The sequence below is a fragment of the Phymastichus coffea genome, unplaced genomic scaffold (genome assembly GCF_024137745.1).
Source record: "Phymastichus coffea isolate CEN01 unplaced genomic scaffold, Cenicafe_Pcof_1.1 PCOF00030, whole genome shotgun sequence".
Taxonomy (NCBI): Eukaryota; Metazoa; Arthropoda; class Insecta; order Hymenoptera; family Eulophidae; genus Phymastichus; species Phymastichus coffea.
The window spans coordinates 1,121,289-1,141,157 of record NW_026706841.1 but is presented as its reverse complement, the minus strand read 5'-3'; the positions used below and the strand labels follow the sequence as shown (position 1 = coordinate 1,141,157).

Here is a 19,869-nt window from a genome sequence, read left to right as displayed (position 1 = left end):
GGAACATCGAATGCGTTTTAACCCTCAGCATGAGGTAAAGCGATATTGGAGAAAGTGCAAGCTGGTGTGGGTGGTCGAAAGTTTCCTAAATTATATGTGTGGCCCTGAAAAAGGATAGTGCATGCTGCTGGAACGCATCTACATTTAAAAAAGGAACATCAGTTATGCTTTAGACTCTTAGCAACGACTTCTACAGCAACCTACCTTAACAACCTCTGTAGGTGGGTGGGAGAGTGGGTGAATGGGTGGGGGGGGGGGCACTGTCGAAGGGCCCACTGGCTTCTGTCTCAGGACATACGCATATACCTTATGCATTGGCGGCGCATCTTCAATGCATAAGCTACATCGATTACCTTTTAGGTACTCAGCGGGAGGTGTCAAAGGTACATCAAATGCCTTTTAGACACTCAGCATGGGGTCTCACTCTATCGAAGGGGCCCCATAGCGCCCTACTATCGAAGGAAAGCGAGAGATTAGATTAGATTAAACCATTTTTATTTAGCCATGGGGTATAACCCCGTAGGCTTCAAGAAAAATAAAGTGCTATTACAGTAATAAAACAATAAAACAATAAAATAATAATAATAATAAGCAATAAAAAACATTAATAAACCAATAATACGCAATAATAATAAAACAATAAAACACATTAGATAACATACGCTATACATTGGCATTATAACAAGAAACATAACAGGATAAAACGCAATAAGAAAGGCAATAAGAAATGACGGAATGTGAGACAACAATATCACACTGATAAAATAATATAAATAACAATACAAAACTGGAGATACACAGGTCGCAGAGTACAGGAAAAAAAAAAAAAAATAAGTCGCATAAAAGAAAGAGGGAAGAGAGTCGTGTGAGCAAAAAGAATAGGTGGGCCTCAAAAAAAAAGAAATGACATCAAGGAGGCAGATAAATCTAGTTGGTAACGACAATTAATGCGAGTCATGTGACAACTACATTGGAAGGATAGAGGGAGGAGAAGAGGGAGAAGAAGAAATAAGATCTAGACAGAAGACGGAGGAAGATTCAATATTCCAGGATTTATGAGTTAAAGGGAGGGAAATTATAGGAGAAGTAGGAACCAGGTGTCTGCAGGTAATTTGGACTGTCAGTGAAGGCTGAGACGTTGAAAGGAAGGGATACTGTGGGTAATTTTCGAAGGGATGAGAGATTTATTAAAGATTCGGACGTGACCCTCTGGATGAAGTGCTGATGTTCCAGGACCGTAAAGAGGGAGAACAGCCATGACTTAAGCTCCTTATATCTAGAAATGTCAAAGTCAGTTATGGATAGTTGATTTAGCAGGTACATGGAACGAACTGTAAAAGAGAGGTTCCAAGTCGAAGTACGTGGAGCTGGATATGAGAAAGCTGAAGGTGGATTACGAGAGGAACATTTTATATAAAGACAGTTTGGAGATTGGAAATAGGTTGTAAGGTATGAGGGATGAGAAAGACAAACTGTTTTGTATGCAAGAAGGATTAGTGAAATATTTCTGTGAGATTCAAGGGAGAGCCATCCAAGACGTAGTCTATGAAAGGTGACGTGGGATTCAATGTCAGAAGATGGGATGAAAGGGATGTAACCAGTATCAAAACGGACGCAAGCATTGTGAGCAACTTGTAGAGCAAGCCGCCTGATTTTATCCAGGTTGTGGAAAGCAATAGAAGCATAAGTGAAGTGAGGGAAGATGAGGGATTTGATTAGGTAGGATCGGGTGGAAATCGAAAGGGACTTCCTGTAAAACTTAAGTGAATTTAGATTCCTGTAGATCTTTTTGAGCGTATTGTTGATGTGAGTTTTCCAATGTAATGATGAGGATATCGTGAGTCCAAGGCTTTTTACGGATGAGGAAAATGGAATGATGATATTATTGATGGAGATTTGGGGGAGGGAGTCAAGATGTAAGGAGGATAAGTAAAGCTCACTGCCGATAACAATGACACGGGTCTTGGAAACATTTAGTTGCAGACCATTTGAGGTAGCCCAGTCCGCGACTGCCTGGGCGTCAAGTTGAACTTTGGTGAGGGCTGGAATAATTTCAGAGGAAGAGCAATGATGATAAATTTGGGTGTCGTCAGCATATATCATATGCTGACAGAAATGCAGTACCTTGGGAAGATCATTAATGAAAATGGAAAATAGAAGAGGTCCAAGAACGCTGCCCTGGGGCACTCCTGAACAGACACGCAGCCAGTCAGACAATGAGCCCGCCCGATCAACCACAGCCTGCGACCGACCTGACAGATAGCTAAAAAAACCAGCGAAGAGCTGAGTCAGCCAGGTTACAGGCCCGCAGCTTCCGGACAAGCAGGTCATGGGAAATACTGTCAAACGCTTTGGAGAAATCAAACAAGACAAGGATCGTGAGCTGACGCATCTCAACAGCACGTCTGACATCCTCCAACAGACCAATCAGAGCGGTCTCAGTTGAGTGCCCCCTGCGAAATCCAGCCTGTCTTGGGTCAAAGAAATTGCTGGCCTCCAGATAGTTCAAGAGTTGCTTGTGAAGTAAACGCTCCAGGACCTTAGAGGACTCGCAAAGCTGAGCTATCGGCCGTGTATCAGAGGGAGACTGGGGTGATTTAGTTTTTGAAAGAGGGCAGATGATAGTGCGTTTCCAGGCTGAGGGAAAGACTGAAGTGAGGATGGATTGGTTTATTATAAGCGTGAGGAAGGGAGCTAGAGAACTAAGACCAAGTTTTAGCATTCGGGAGGAGAGGCCATCGTTTCCTTTGCCTTTGGAGCGAAGGGCAAAGACCTCGAACTCAACTTCACGCTGGGAGACAGTAGAGAAGGTGAAGGATTGTGGAAAATGAGCGAGAATCGGTTCGAATATAGGAGCATTAATTATGTCATCGAAAGCTTGTTTAGTTAGAGCAGGGTGACGAGAGGCAACTGAAACGTAGTAAACGTTCAGAATGTCAGGGGAAAAGAGGAGTAGTGGAGAAGGAAGAGGGTTGGAAGCTACACCCATGTCCCGGAGGGCTCCCCATTTGTGTGTGATAGACTTTGCATTGTGGATGGTGTCATGAATGAAGGAATTCTTTGCAGTGTCTAGGGAATTTGAGATTTGATTACGAAGTAACCGGTATTGGGAAAGTACTTCAATAGAACCTGTCTTTTTGTAGCGAAGGAAAAGATGATCACGTGTGCGCATCTTGGATCGTAGCTCCCCAGAGACCCAGGGCTTTTTCATGGATGGGATAGTGATCTTGCGAGGTGGGGCAAGCTGATCAAAAGCAGCAAGTACATTGAGAGTAAAGATAGATTCAAGCTGATCAAGTGAGTGTGAGAGGCCCGATAAAGGTCCGGAGGAAAAAACTGAGAGATTAGTGTCGATTATCAAATTAAGAGCTGAGGGATCAATGTGTTGGAGAGGACGGGAGGAAAAAGTTTTCATGGTATTTTTGATGTATGTAGCTGAGATTGAGACAGGGATTAAGTCATGATAAGGAACAAAGGGTGAATTAGATTGAGCAAACTGTAAGACGTTAGTTGAGTAGTTGGTGATAAATAAATCAAGGGTTGTGTGTGTGATTTCCCCAGTGGTTGAGATAGGATGATGTGTAGGTACAGTAGAAACAACCCTTAAGGCAAGAGAGTCCAGGTGATCACGAAAAGCACGAACATGTGGAAGATCAGAGGTGAGATCACAGTTGAAATCACCTGTGATTAGGATATCGTTGTAATAAGGAAGAAAAGTAGAGATGGAGTCAAAGAAGAAAGTGGGGATGGAGGCTGAGGGACGACGATAAACTACGGCAAAAAGTAGCCTGTTACGTCGATTCTGTTGAATGTCGGCAATTATAAATTCAGGAGTATTATCATAGACGGGATCAGACTCGGCTAGTATTTTGATCATCAATGGGTTCCGCGCATAAAAACCAACACCTCCATCCTCCTTGCCCACACGATCATGTCGTACAAAATTGTAATCCGGAAGAGCAAGGTGAGCATCTGATACAAATTCGCTGAGTTTGGTTTCGGAAATAGCTATTAGGTCGTAAGGGACGGTCAGGACTTCAGCCTCAAGAAGAGAGAAATGAGAGGGTACATTTAATCCATTAATATTGACGTGTTCAGCAGTAAAAGATGAGTTTGACTCAGCTGAGTTGTTGGATTTCAGTGTATGTCAGATTTGGTTGGTATTAATTTGATGGGGCGAAGAGGGTAAGGGGGACAATAGTCTGTGAGTATGAGTATGCTGAGTGGGTGGCCTCACTGCAGACGGTGTCACGCGTTGGAGAGGCACGAGCCCGCGTAAGTCAGCCTCAGTTAAAATGGGGATCAGCTTGGAGCGCTGAGTCTGCCTGCAGAACACTCTCAGATTACGGACCACTGGCCAGGCATAACCAAGCTCAGCACTAACCTTTCTCGCCTTTGTGAGAAGTTCGAAGACTGGCTTCGGCCATATCGGGCGAACGTAGACTCTCGTCGGTCCACCGGTACCAAAGATGGACTGGGCGGTGTGCTCCTTTAACTTCGGCGAGAAACGTAGAATCCTATCCCTGATTGATGGAGAGTCCACAAGAAAAGCGAATGAGCGAGTAGACCGACGAGCAGCGCCGGGAAGTGATAAAGAGTTTTGGGAAGTGACAGAAGAATGGCTCCAATCACTCGTATTTATGATTTGCGGCAGATTGTGCATCCCGCCAAAACCGAGCGTAACAAGCAGTGAAGTTGCTGCTTGGAAGAGTGTGCCTTGATAGTCAGAGGGAAGACCGTGGACGAGAAGTTCCGGCTCATCTGTGACTGCAAAGAGAGCATCCCTGACCTGGTGCTCCATGCGCATTTGGGACCACAAATCGCGCATCTCTTGATGTCTGCCGGCATTTAGTTGGGCCTCTTGTTTGAACCACTCAGGTGCATCCGCCATGGTAGTAGAGCGATCTACGCCTTGATGTGAGATTGAGTGCGACGACGATTGAAGGTGGTACTGATTCGCAGCGAAAACGTTGGTTGCAGGAACAGAGGACTCAGGTGACGAATGAAGAGGCGCAGTACAGTGGTGTTTGGTTACCGACGACAATAACGGCTGAGTAGGCGAGGCTAGGCGTTTCTTGGCCCGGACGAGTATAGATGGAGAGTGTCCGGTAGGCGTGGCGAATAACGCGGCTGTATTGGCGATCGGTAATTGGTTGGAAGGTGACGAGTCAGCACAACATATAAATTCAGTAGTTTTAGATATCGGCCTAGAATTTGGGGATATACAGTTAAGGTGGTAAAGTGAATTGCAGGAGCCGCACAAAAGAGATCTGTCGAGTCGTCGTAATGGAAGGTAACACTTAGCACAGTCTCTAATTGACGTTAAGAAATCGTAAGGGGTTAAAAGCTTAAGGTTTAGAGGATTAAGAGGGAGTCGAACTACGTTAAACTCAACAAGTAAATAAACTGGAGAGAAAAGAGCGAATTAACGTAGTCGAAATGGTCAAGATAGTATTAATGTGATACATAGAAAATTTGGCGCGAACAAGAGTAAACGAGTTTCGTGACTCCTACCCGCAGTTACATGAAATGCAAGATATTTCGAATTTCGCGGGAAAATTGGAAAAATTAGCGGGAATATTAATTAGCGGAGGAACTGAACATAAATGACGCTCGGAATTATGAGTACTTAAAATAGGTCGCTTAATAATAAATTGGCAGATGGCTAACAGAAACAACAAAACAAATCACTCAATCGAAGAGGCAACGATGACGGATACAGGAGAAATTGATTAAGGGCACAGCCGGATAACGGGGCGATAATTATTGAATTAAATTTTTGATGTTTCTCTCTCACTAAAGCGGTGCGTAGGCGATGACAATGTGTTCTTTAGTAGCCGATGTTGCAGGAATCCGATGTGCAGGAGAAATCTATGTAGTGCGAAATGATGCCAGATGATACCAGTGGCTGCTGAAGTCTCACGTACATTCAGATTGAGATGGAACAGGTTATGTGACAACTGTAGATTGAGGTAATGTGTAATTCCAGGGCAAATTATGCACTAACTATCTCAAGCCTAGCTGCCCCTTGGACTACATATCACCTGGAACAAGTTACTCGCGGAGGTGCAACAAAATTATATTAGTAAAACTATAAAAACCTGGAGCCGATATAAAGTGCGTGCGGCGCTCACCATAGAGATAGAGAGAGAACAGCATCCGCACTATACGGCGTACGCGCCTAGCAAGCTAGTGACGCTACCCCCTCTCCGAGGGTCCACACTCAGCTAGCATAAGCATATAGTTTACCAAACACCCTACCGACTTCTACAGCATCCTACCTTAACAACCTCTGTGGGTGGGTGGGTGGGTGAAATTTCCTACTATCGAAGGAGGGGGGGGGGAGACTGGCCCCCTCGAAGGGCCCACTGGCACGCGGGAGGTGTCGAACGAACATCAAATGCAACACTCAGCATGGGGTCTCACCTTATCGCGATTAAAAGGTGTCACTATCGCGACACCTTCATCGGGCGGCCTCTTTGTGTCCCAGAACATACACATATCCCTTATACATTGGTGGCGCGCGCGAGGTGTCAAATCTACATCAAATGCCCCTTAACACTCAGCATGGGGCCCACTGGCACGCGGAAGGTGTCAAAGGTACATCAAATGCCTTTTAGACACTTACCATGGGGTCTGACCATAAATTAAAAGGTGTCACTACCTTCACACCTTCATCGGGCGGCTCCTTTGTGTCCCAGAACATACACGTATCCTTATACATTGGCAGCATCCTTTGTCGGCTCCTTTGTGTCCCAGAACATACATTGCTTATCTACTTCCCCTTTCAAAGAAATATTCAAAAATATCATTTTTTCTTATTTTTTATCAAAAATTGTACATTTGACAGAGGAAAATGAAGTACACTACATAATTTTGATACAAATAGCAAACATTTTTATTATTCTCGTACAATTCAGTGTTTTATAAATGAAACGAAGAAAATTCTACAACAGCATCTTTCAATCTTTAAGGGTAGAACAAGTCACTTATCAAATTTATTTTCCTTTTCTCCCAAAATCGCAAAAATTCTCAAAAGTGTGCAGATCGCAAAAGTGTGCAGATTCGCCAGATTGTTCTGACCATAGTCCTAAACCTTCTGAATGTTCGAAAAATGTTAAACAATCTTTAAGATGCTCAAACAAAACATGTAGTTTCAAAGTGATCGAGACATCTGTTGCCATTACTGCGTTTGCTAGTTCTTTAAGTAATTTGTCTAGCTCATTTATATTCCCAATTTTTCTTGTAGAAAAGCAAAAATCGACTACTTTATTCATGGCCTTTAATGCACTTACGTAAGGTATCAAAACAAATTGACCTACATCTCTATAAATATTAGGATCCAGTAATTCATCGGGTTCATTTAGTAATTTTTTACGTGCATTATCTTCAAAAATTTCACCGTGATAATATTTGTATACTCATTTCAGTTTCATTGGCCAGAGTAGTGCTTTTTCTCGACCAAGTAGCGGTACTAGACCGTCCCAAAAAAGATGATTTACAAACCCTTGCAGAATATGTAGCTCAGGTATAATGCATTTTTCCAGTATACATAAATCATTTTCCTCTACAAACAGTGGCTCATTTACTGTACTGTGGCAATCTTTTGAGAATTTAGTTTTACAACCTAAAGTAGTAACATATTTCTTTCTATCTCTTTTCAAATCTCCATATGTTTTCAGAGCATAACGTTTGTCTCTATCAGTATTATTAATTCTTTCTTTATTGGCTCTCATGTCTGATAAATTAATAAAACAATAAGGACACGGAAATGTCGCAGTCGCTGTTTGTTGGCCATTTACCATCAACAATACTTTGAAATCTGATGTGAATTTGAACGAAATATCATTTATTTTTATCAAATCAAAAAGAATTTTAATATTTGCATGTGATTCTTTTATCTCTGGCCCAATACAAACTATTATCAAATTTTAACACTAGTCCAGTTATTGATGGGATTTATTTCATTATAAACTACTTTTCTTCTTTTTTCTAATGGAGGATCTGTAGATACACCAGATATCACGGACATGCAAATTTTAAAAAAGCCTTGCCCACCATCAGCCATAATTTTAACACGGTAATCGCCGATAATATTGTGCTTGTCTACTACATGCTTTAATAATTCTTCAGCATTTGCAAAAACTATAGGCAATTTAGTTTTATCATTATTTTTTCCAGTTTCAAACTCTAAAACCTCACTTTTATATAAATCTTTCAACAACTTCGATCGTTCACTTGTTACGTCTTACGACGCATCATTTTTATAAAATAAACATTTGCGAAATTCAAAGCTACTAAACTATTCGCACGTCAGCAAAAAGCTAATTAAACGCCAGGTAAATGACTCTCCGAAATTAAGCCTTACGACGCATCCTTTTTGTAACATATGCACATTCAAAACTGCTAAGCTGTTCACACGACAGCAAAAAGCTGTCGAAACACACTCCGAAACTAAGTAACCAAAACGCAAGAATTTATAATCAGCGAAAACAAAATGTCACACAATATCGCAATACTGACCTGAAAAAGAACTATAAAAGATATAAAAACCAATGAACAAATCACTCTCAGCAGTTGGTCAATAGTCCGTCAGTCAGTCAATAAGTACCTGTAAGACTCAACTCTGTACACACCGGTCCGACAATTGGTGATCATTTTACTTAATAAACTCGCGACTGTTACAAAGTAATATCGTGCAAGTATTATTCAACAACCTATCCTATTCAATTCAACAAGCAGTTAGAGCCTGCTACATTTATTCAATTCAACAAGCAGTTAGAGCCTGCTACATTTATTCAATTCAACAAGCAGTTAGAGCCTGCTACATTCATACAATCCAACAAGCAGTTAGAGCCTGCTACATTTTATCAACAATTAAAGGCTACGATTATCAAGGTAGTACAATTATCAGACATACATTTCCACATATATTTATTATAAGTGAGACATATCCGACCACTAGTCAACATATTAGAACGTCTCATTCATTAGCTATTCGTAGTTGATGCACGAGACGTAACAATTGGTTCCGGTACCGGGAATCGAACCCGAGCCTCCTGGGTGAGAGCCAGGTATCCTGGAGCTCCTTTGAGAAGGAACGCCTAAAGAATGAGCAGACAATAAAAACGTTCCACGACAAAACACTCACTCTCCCAACACAAACAAAACATCACATAGATACATACAGCAAATTCAAAGAAAATACAAAGGAAATACAGAGTACCATGCTACAGACAGATATAGCTAAAAATAGTACTGATATTAACCAACAAATTACAAATGACTGTACCAAAATATACATTATCAAACTAAAAAACCTGCTCAAGTACATAGAAATAGTCGAACCAAATTCGAATAATAAACTGCAACTATTAGTAGACAGTGGAGCACAACTAAATATTATCAAAAAGAGCAGCATTCCACAAAAGCAGTTAAATAGAAATGAACAAATATCTATATCAGGAATCACAGAAGACGCAATAAGAACAATAGGTTCAACACAAATGTATATTGCAGATGAACCATTTGATTTCCATGTAGCACCAGATAACTTCTCTATTCCTTACGATGGAATAATAGGAATAAATGCCTTATCCAAACACAAATTAAGATTAGACAGAGGTTACTTGGAAATAAATAATCAAAAAGTGCCATTCAAAGAAATCACTAGCAGAAATCGAACAAACACATTTACAGTACAATCATCAAAAGAAATTAATGAACATCATGACACATGGAAACCCATAGCATTTGATAAAAGATACATAGTGAGCAAAAATGATATCGAAACAAATACGATTACACACAGCAAAGAAGTATCAATACATAAAGATGTAATTCAAATCTTAAATATAATAAGCGACATACAAGAAGAAACGAAAAATAGTACGAATGATCAAATATATGGGAATCCAGAAACAAAAATATCTCAACCTAACTATAACTCAAGCTTGACACAATTTATTGGAAACATTAATAAAGCCCTGGAAGACGAATCCAATGAAACCAAGGAGAACTATACTATTAATGATTATTCAAATTTTTGCGACACATTGAGAGATAACGTTGCAGGAGAGATCGACAGAAAATATGAGAAAATGACGAACCTTCACATTATAAATAAAATAGAAAATAACTTCAAAAACATCAATGAAAAATTCACACCTAAAGAAACTAATTTAAAACCGACACATATATTTACAACTACGCACAACGAAATTATACAAAAAGAGACACAAGAACATGAAATAACAATACGACGAAAGCAACTGATAGATACAATAAATTTAGAACACCTGACTCAACGAAAAAAAGAAAACATAAAAAATTTAATACTGTCATTTGAAGACATATGCTGGTTAGAAGGAGATAAACTTGGCCAATGCAACATAGAAGAACACGAAATTAATTTAACTGATGATAAACCAGTATATGTTAAACAATTTCCTCTGCCATATACACTCAAGCAAATCGCATGTGATGAGACAAAGAAGCTAATTACAAATAACTTAATTAGACCTTCAACAAGTGCATTTAACGCGCCAGTATGGATTGTGCCAAAAAAGGGATTAACAAAAGACGGAAAGAAAAAATGGAGAATGGTGATAGATTATCGAAAATTGAATGCAAAAACTATTCCAGATCCATATCTTATACCCAATATATTGGAAATTTTCGACTGCATAGGAAAAATCAAAGTTTTTACCACCATCGATATGGTTTCCGGATTTCATCAACTAAAAATGAAATAGTCAAATATACATAAAACGGCATTTAGTATCCCTGGCATGGGACGTTTTGAATTCAAAGTATTACCTTTCGGACTAATAAACTCACCTAGAGTCTTCCAAAGAGCACTAACAAAAGTACTCGGAGACCTATTGGAAAAAGGGTTCTGCTACCTATACATCGATGATATAATTATCGTTGCAAATACGGTTGAAGAACATCATGAAAGATTCAAACTCATAGAAGAAAAATTAAGAATAGCAGGATTAAAAATTGAAACGAGTAAATGCAAATTTTTCCAAAAGGAAGTAGAATTCTTAGGCCACATTATAAGTGAAGAAGGTATCAAAACAGACCCAAAGAAAATAGAAGCAATAAAGAAATTTCCTATCCCGAAAACTATCAAAAATATCAGAGAATTTTTAGGCCTAACAAGCTATTACAGACGCTTTATTGGACACTTTTCACAAATAGCAAAACCTATCATAGATTTACTGCAAAAAGAACAACCATTTATTTGGACTGAAGAAAGACAAGAAACTTTTCAAAAATTAAAAAACGCCCTATGCATAACTCCAGTTCTTCAATACCCAGATATGGAAAAACCATTCATCATTACAACAGACGCTTCAAACTACGCGCTGGGTTGTGTACTCTCTCAAGGAGAGATCGGTGACGACAAACCAATAGCATTCGCATCAAGAATCTTAAAATCAGCAGAAAAAAAATACCATACATACGAAAAAGAAGCACTTGGCATAGTATTCGCAATAAAAACATTTAAGAATTACATATATGGAAACAAATTTACCGTCGTTAGTGATCACAAACCATTGTTATCCTTTAAATCAGCAGACAACAATTCAAGAGTACAAAAATGGAGACTAAAACTGGCAGATTATGATTATGACATTATCTACAAACCTGGCAAAATAAATACAAATGCCGATGCACTATCACGAAATCCGATAGAAGATATAAAAATAAACGCAGTTACCAGAGCACAAAAAGCAAAACAAGAATCAAAAGAAATAGTAACAAATGAACAAGAAAAACAAGAGGAACAAATCAAAATAATAAGAAAACAAGACAAAGAAAAAGGAAATAGAAATAAAAATATTACACAAACACAAGTACATATGGAAAATATCGAAAATACAACACAGAAACAACATAACATTCGATTTACGAAAAAACCCATAGAATCAAGAAAAGACAACATTATACATTTTATCGACAACAAACATCAATCATTAGATAACGCAACAGAAAGACTAATAAAAATCAAACAGATACAACCAGACAGAAATCTACAACCTCAGGAAATTGAAATAATACAGTCAAGAACAAAAAACATCTTCATAGCCTGTCTTGACACAAGACAGTCCGCTATGAGGATAAAGGAGGATCTCAAAAGTCTCTTCAAATTATTAAGAATATTAATAATTCGCAAGAAAATAAAAACATTCAGGATCTCAAAAGACCTACAATTAAAAAACATACACTGGACCGAAATAGAAAATATTTTAGCAACAACATTCGAAACTTCTAAAACTAAAATTATCATTTGCCTAAATTACATCGACTACGTAAAACTCACAGACCGAGACAATATATTCGACCAATATCACTCAAGCGCACTAGGAGGACATTCGGGAATCAACAGAACATGGAACCGAATAAAGAACAAATACTATTGGGAAAATCTGAAAACTGATATAGAGAACCGTATTAAAAATTGTGAAATTTGTCAAAGAAACAAACTAAAAAGAATAAAAACTAGACAACCAATGATAATAACGGATACTCCCATGAAAACATTCGACAAAATCGCAATGGACACAGTAGGACCTCTAAACGTTACTAATAATCAAAACAAATACATTCTTTCTATACAAGACCTCCTCTCAAAATTCATAATAGTTGTTCCACTCAGTGATCAAACGGCAGAAACAATTGCAGATGCCCTAATTAAAAGATTTATATGTATTTTCAGTTCACCAAAAGTAGTCCTCACCGACAGAGGAGCAAACTTTACAAGTAAAATTTTAAAAGCCATTGCTCGTAGATTTAAATTTGCAAAATTAGAAACCACCGCATTTTCACCACAATCAAACGGCTCCCTAGAAAGAGCACATCACCCCCTTTGTGAATATTTAAAAAATTTTTCTAGTCAAAAAATCGAATGGGACAATTTATTAGAATTAGCCCAATTTCATTACAATACAAGCGTTCACAGCGCACATAGATTTACTCCGCATGAACTGGTCTTCGCTTATCCACCACGATTACCATCTAGTGAACCGTTAAAAACTTCAGAAAAATTGCCAACATTTAATAATTATCTATCCACACTTATACAAAACATGCAGGATATTGCATGCTTAGCGCGGGAAAACCTCATAATAGCAAAAGAAAAATCAAAAAAATATTATGATCGCGACATAAACCCTTGCAATTTCAAAATAGGAGATCAAGTGTGGCTCATTAAAGAACCTAAACCAGGAAAATTAGAAAATAATCAAAACCTGGGACCATTTGAAATCTTAAAGGTTACAGACAAAAATAATGTTATCATAAATAAAGGTGGAAAAGCAAATACAGTCCATGCAAATAAATTAATTATGCACAAGGAAAAAATCTAAAAATAATTTATGTTCTAGGACCATTTCAATATGTATCAACAATTCTTAATAATAATTACAATTATCAAAACAACATCAGCCATCATTGGATACGACTGCGGGACAACAACGCCAAACATCACGACGTACTCCTTAGTAGATACGGGAGAATGCGACTTTCACAACACTCCCGTAAATAAATCAAATGTATATATGGAATTAATACAAACCGCGGAATTCCGCGAAATTTCCGTACTACAATGTAAAATAGAAATACATAGAACTGTCTCCACATGTGGAATATTCGGGCACTTAATACCCACACCAACTGGAGAACAGGAATACATTTACGAAATAAGTCATGAACAATGTAAATTTATCCATGAAACAGGAACTTTCGTATATGACAATATTCATAAAATTGTTAATCTAAAAATAAACGCAACTACTTCAAAAAGTATCGATTTCGCGGGTAGCGCAGAAGGAAACTCCTCCTATGGAGCAGCCTACGCTGATAGCTTCGGATCATGGAATAAGGTATTTGTTCATGGCTTTATCAAAATAACATTAATACAAAGTAGAGCTAAAGTTAACTTAGATAACGATAAATTAAGACTAAACACAGGGACCGTATGCAAGTTCTCTGACAAAACATGTATAGACATGGAAGCAGGCTATACCTTCTGGGATATTTTACCAGGAGAAGAATGCTTCAAAAATGAATTCGATATACTATTTAAAGGCATAGCAACGAAATATTCTAGTGACTACGATCACGAAATAATTTACGCATTAAATCATAGTGAAATAACATTTGCTCTAAGCGCCAGAAACAAAATACAACGCTGCAACAGAGAACTTGTAAGAACAGAACACCCGAAACTATTCATCGTAGAAAAAGACAATAACATAAACGCATACCAACTAGAAAATGACTTAGTAAGCACAAGAAGCACCATAAACCTAGACCTATTTACATATGTCAATTCAAAATTTGTATACGTAGAAAAACATTTAAGGAGTCAATTGAACAAACTATACTTGAATTTAATAAGAGAAAGATGCGAAGTTGAAAGAAAGGTAATACAAAATGCCCTATCCATTGCCACCCTCTCCCCTGACGAATTTGCATACGACATCATGAAAAAACCAGGATACATCGCAAGAGTTGCAGGAGAAGCAGTACACTTAATAAAATGTGTACCAAAGACAGTAAAAATAATTAAATTAGAAGAATGTTACAACGAACTCCCAGTAATCTCTGGAAACGAAACATGGTTCCTGACATCAAAAACACACATCCTCAAAAAGAAAGGGGAACAGATAAACTATAACGCACTCGTCCCAACGTACTACAAACTCGAAGAAGAATGGGTAAGACTCACACCCAAACCTCAACCATGCGCAGCACCAAACACACTTAGACCTAACACAAAAATAGGATGGAACTTCAAATCAATAAATTCATTAGCAACAAGTGGAGTATACTCTCAAGACGAACTAGACGAACTACAACAACAAATAATGTTCCCTATGGAGAGAACATCAATACTCAATGACATAGCAAGAGAAATAACGGGAGACGTGACAACGAGTGGAAGCATCTTCTCAGAAAATACCATAAAAAACATTGCAGTCAGCACCTGAAATATGATCATAAACAAAATGATCACTTGCGGATCAATCTCTTCAGTTATAATTATGACATTGATCTTAATAAACACAATAAAATTAATAATAGATACAATAATTAGAGGATACGCACTACACGCAATCTACGGCTGGTCGCTCCACCTACTCGGAGCCATCTTCAGCTCTATTACACACCTCCTCATCAAACTCGAGAAACCAAGCAAAAACAGAACAGACAACGACAAAGAAAAACACATAGAACTGCAAAAAATCAAGATTATCCCCACAATACCTATCTCAACACCTAGATGCATAACGCCACCTCCTCTACCAAACAGACCACATTTTACCTTCAACAATCAAACCACTCTTTCAACTACAAATAAACATTTATTTTCACTAGAATTAAAATAATACAAACATGACACTCCTCAAATGTTGCCACATTTTAAGCGGGGAGGGAAGCGAGATATTCGCTTTAGGGATCTAAATTAAAAACAAATTCCTTATCTAAAAAACAAAAATATATTTTTACAAAATTACAATTATGTCTACAAATATAATTACACTTATATACAATTACAATTGTATCGAAGATCTACACTTGGACCTATGATTACATTGTAAAACTCACTAAAAACCTCCACACATACTCGACGAAAACCATTACAATACACTAACAAATCATAAAAAAATAATTCGCGAAGATTCCAAGTATCTTCATCTGGACCATACTCCCCCAAGAAGAAGGCCGTCTGTGTCACTCGATCGCAATGCCTCAGAGTACGCACTAACTGCCATCTCTGAAACTAACAAGCAAATAGGAAACAAATTAATCAGACATATCAATATACCAATATACAAACATACATTGTAAAACACTTACATCTATTCTCACATATTTTCGGGTCCCGGGCTTAGGCGCGACTGGTAAAGGCAAGCCCTCCCGTCGGGCTTTCTTTGCCGCACGGGAATACTGCCAATCCGCAAACTAGAATAAAGAAATATAATGATAATAATAACAACGAATAAGAAATCAGTTTGTAAAATACTTACGCAGACCATCGAATGACGCTTCCTTGGAAATCCAAACATTGTAAAACTTGAACTGTACAAAGTCGAGCAACCGCGCTCCTCATATACTAAATAAATGCACACACCGCAAAAATTTCTGTATAAACCGCTAGTAGCTTTGAATTTCAGAAGTATGCAAATATTGCAATATCTTAGGCCCTGGGGTGTTATGTCTTACGACGCATCCTTTTTATAAAATAAACATTTGCGAAATTCAAAGCTACTAAACTATTCGCACGTCAGCAAAAAGCTAATTAAACGCGAGGTAAATGACTCTCCGAAATTAAGCCTTACGACGCATCCTTTTTGTAACATATGCACATTCAAAACTGCTAAGCTATTCACACGACAGCAAAAAGCTGTCGAAACACACTCCGAAACTAAGTCACCAAAACGCAAGAATTTATAATCAGCGAAAACAAAATGTCACACAATATCGCAATACTGACCTGAAAAAGAACTATAAAAGATATAAAAACCAATGAACAAATCACTCTCAGCAGTTGGTCAATAGTCCGTCAGTCAGTCAATAAGTACCTGTAAGACTCAACTCCGTACACACCGGTCCGACAATTGGTGATCATTTTACTTAATAAACTCGCGACTGTTACAAAGTAATATCGTGCAAGTATTATTCAACAACCTATCCTATTCAATTCAACAAGCAGTTAGAGCCTGCTACATTTATTCAATTCAACAAGCAGTTAGAGCCAGCTACATTTATTCAATTCAACAAGCAGTTAGAGCCTGCTACATTCATACAATGCAACAAGCAGTTAGAGCCTGCTACATTATATCAACAATTAAAGGCTACGATTATCAAGGTAGTACAATTATCAGACATACATTTCCACATATATTTATTATAAGTGAGACATATCCGACCACTAGTCAACATATTGGAACGTCTCATTCATTAGCTATTCGTAGTTGATGCACGAGACGTAACACACTTACATGCATTGCATAATTTGCCGGTATAGCTTTTCTCCCTACAGATTTACGAATCAAGCCAGTCATTTTTTTCATGTGATTGTTGGATACACCTGTGGTAGTTTGAAATTCATCTAAGCTTGCAGCAGTAAATACGTTTCTAGGCTGATTTTTTTTAAGGTTGAGGCATATTTCGATGGGCTTTCCTAAAGTATGAAGCTCTACTGTCTTATGTGCACTTGTATTTCCTTTTTTGTCAATTTTGTTTTTTATTATGTTAGAAGCAATTTGCTCTTGATTTTTATCTGACAGCTTATCTACTAAATTTATGAGATTTTTACATGCAGCTGATGATGAAGTAGTACAAACGTGATTTTTACCTTTGCCTATCTTTTTCAAACACACTTTACATAATTGAATTACTTTTTGAGATTTAGATGTAGAATTCTAACATTTTTTAAGCTGTGTTACTTTTGACTTACATGAGCCATACAAACCATTTGATTCGTTTATCTTGTTTCGTTTATCTCATTTATCCAGTATTTCTTTCTTTCTTGATTTTACATGATCAGTACACTTAGCAGTTACGCAGATGTAACAATTACAGTTACCATTCACAGAAGATGTTTGAGCTCGAGTATCTTTCGCCAAGACTATATCTTTATAGTTTGGTATTTGTGAAATTTGTCTTTGAAAATTTCCTTTTTTTCTCTCTTGAAGGGCAAGACGACATGAGACACAAATACTCAGGAGAAATCTTGCATCACTTAGATCATAATTTTTATCACAATACTCTCTTACTAATTTTTCAACATTGTCATTAATTAAAAAACTATTCACAGTTTTGTTTCGAAAAACAATTTTTTGCCCACAAGAGCCACACACCTTTTTTTAATTATCTTCATGATTGCATTTATTCACAGGCATAATTTCAATAAAAAAAGTAAATAAGTCACCGACGAAAATGCTTTTTAAGCCGCCTTAACTACACAGCGAAACAGCGAGCAATGTAAACATAAACACAGCCGATCCTAGAGATAGACAACTAGGAGTATTTGTTTTATATACGGTGATTGAATATGTTGGTATTTAATGTATAACCAATATATTAACAAATATGGTACCTTAAAAATTGTCTAAATTTCCTGCGAACGTTTTTTTAACAATATTCATCAAATACTACCATGTAATAAAAATGTTTACTATTTGCATCAAAATTAAGGAGTGTACTTCATTTTCCTATGTCAAATGTACAATTTTTGATCAAAAATAAGAAAAAATGATATTTTTGAATATTTCTTTGAAAGAGGAGCAAATGCGATTTCGGGACATTTATTTTTGGATTCTACGGGTCAATTACCATAGAATACCATACTCAAAATTTTTCGTCATTTCAGGTAAACCTAAAGTCTTTAAACGATCACCGTGCTCAGTTATAATTCTTAAAGAAGAAAATCTTCTTTACAGCTGAAAATACAGCTGTCTATGATACATTTTGAATACATAATATTTATTTTGTTGTTGATGTTATCACTCTTTGGATTCTATGTTTATATTTTGTATATACCTATGTTAACGTGTAAAAACATACTTCATCTCTTGTCATACCTTATGTGAATATTGGTCTAACTATGTTTGTCTATTTATTTAAAATGAACTTAAAACTTTTCTAATAGTTAAAACGATCTCAAATAGGAAATCAGGTAAGCGAAAATCCTATTGACCGTTATTTAAAGTTATATTTTATGATATCTGTGTATTTGATCATTAAATGAATTTACACTTTACCTGATAAGGTTAAGATGACCTCGGATTTGGCTTCAGTATCTCGAAAACCCTTTATCTCTACTATTTTATATTATTTTTTATGAAGTCTGCGGATTTGACCTTGAAATGACCTTGAACCTAATTTGATAAGGTTAAACCGACGTCAGGTTCGAAATAAGCAATCTTGAAAACATATAGGTATCTTGGTCTAGTTTTGATAATTAAAAATTTTTGTGGGGATGTGTTATCAATATATCTACATTAATTTTGAAAAAGTAATTATGTTTTATCAATTATCAACTGTCCATACACTGAGCTAACATATAGCTTGGCGGGCACCCAAGCTACCACTATAGAGACCGTCGAACGCTCTAGCAACCGTATCCTCTCCACGCGCCCACCTTAAGCTACAGACGCTGAACCAGCATCTAGCCCTACTCCGAGAGCCCGAGATTGCTATGAGCCAGAACACACATCGCATATCTACTGATTTCATTCAGATTCTTTAATGTAAATTTAGTGATTATATTTGTAATTCCAATTGTTTGTTTCATCGACCGACAAATTCCATGGTGAATTTTTTTACATAATTTTACAAATAAATAATTGGTAAAAGCTATTAGTATGATAATAATATTTACACTAATCGTGAAAATTTATAGTTTTAAGAACTGAAGTAATACAAAGTTTCATCGTTACAGATTTATTTTGGTATTTGCGTTACCATTTGTGTTACAACCAGCTGGGTTGGTGCTACTCACTGCATAAAGTTTTTATATTTTCAAAAAAGTTATGTAAACACAAATCATCTTCAATTTAAAAATTTTTCTTATTCTCAGCATCATAATCAACAGGTAAGATGAAAATTATTCATAATAATATGCATAAACTTCCAAATGATTTAGCCGATTGTGAAGTCTAGTAAACTATGAGAAGGATGAATTCTTTTAATAGATTTTCACAGTCGTAAACCCTGCCTATAGCAAAAGTGGATAATCTAATGTGATTTAAGGTCTATGAATAATATCTCGATCAATTTTTAAGGTAGAGAAATATTTATTTTTCACGTTATGAAGTTTTTTAAGTTGTACAGAGTTGATTCAGATAA

At 37.1% G+C, this 19,869-nt stretch overlaps 1 protein-coding gene across 4 annotated transcripts in view; it reads left to right on the top strand.

Annotated features, from left to right (window-relative positions):
- The window catches only part of LOC131663039 (solute carrier family 35 member F3), a 1,047,178-nt gene that overhangs the window by 308,755 nt on the left and 718,554 nt on the right, over positions 1–19,869 (top strand). For all 4 annotated transcript variants that reach the window (XR_009301820.1, XM_058933093.1, XM_058933091.1 and 1 more), the window contains exon 4: positions 19,463–19,615. Coding sequence is in view for 3 of the 4 variants with exons in the window: in XM_058933093.1 (XP_058789076.1) it covers positions 19,463–19,615 (153 nt within the window). In the remaining variant the exon portion in view is untranslated. The remainder of the gene's footprint in view (positions 1–19,462; positions 19,616–19,869) is intronic.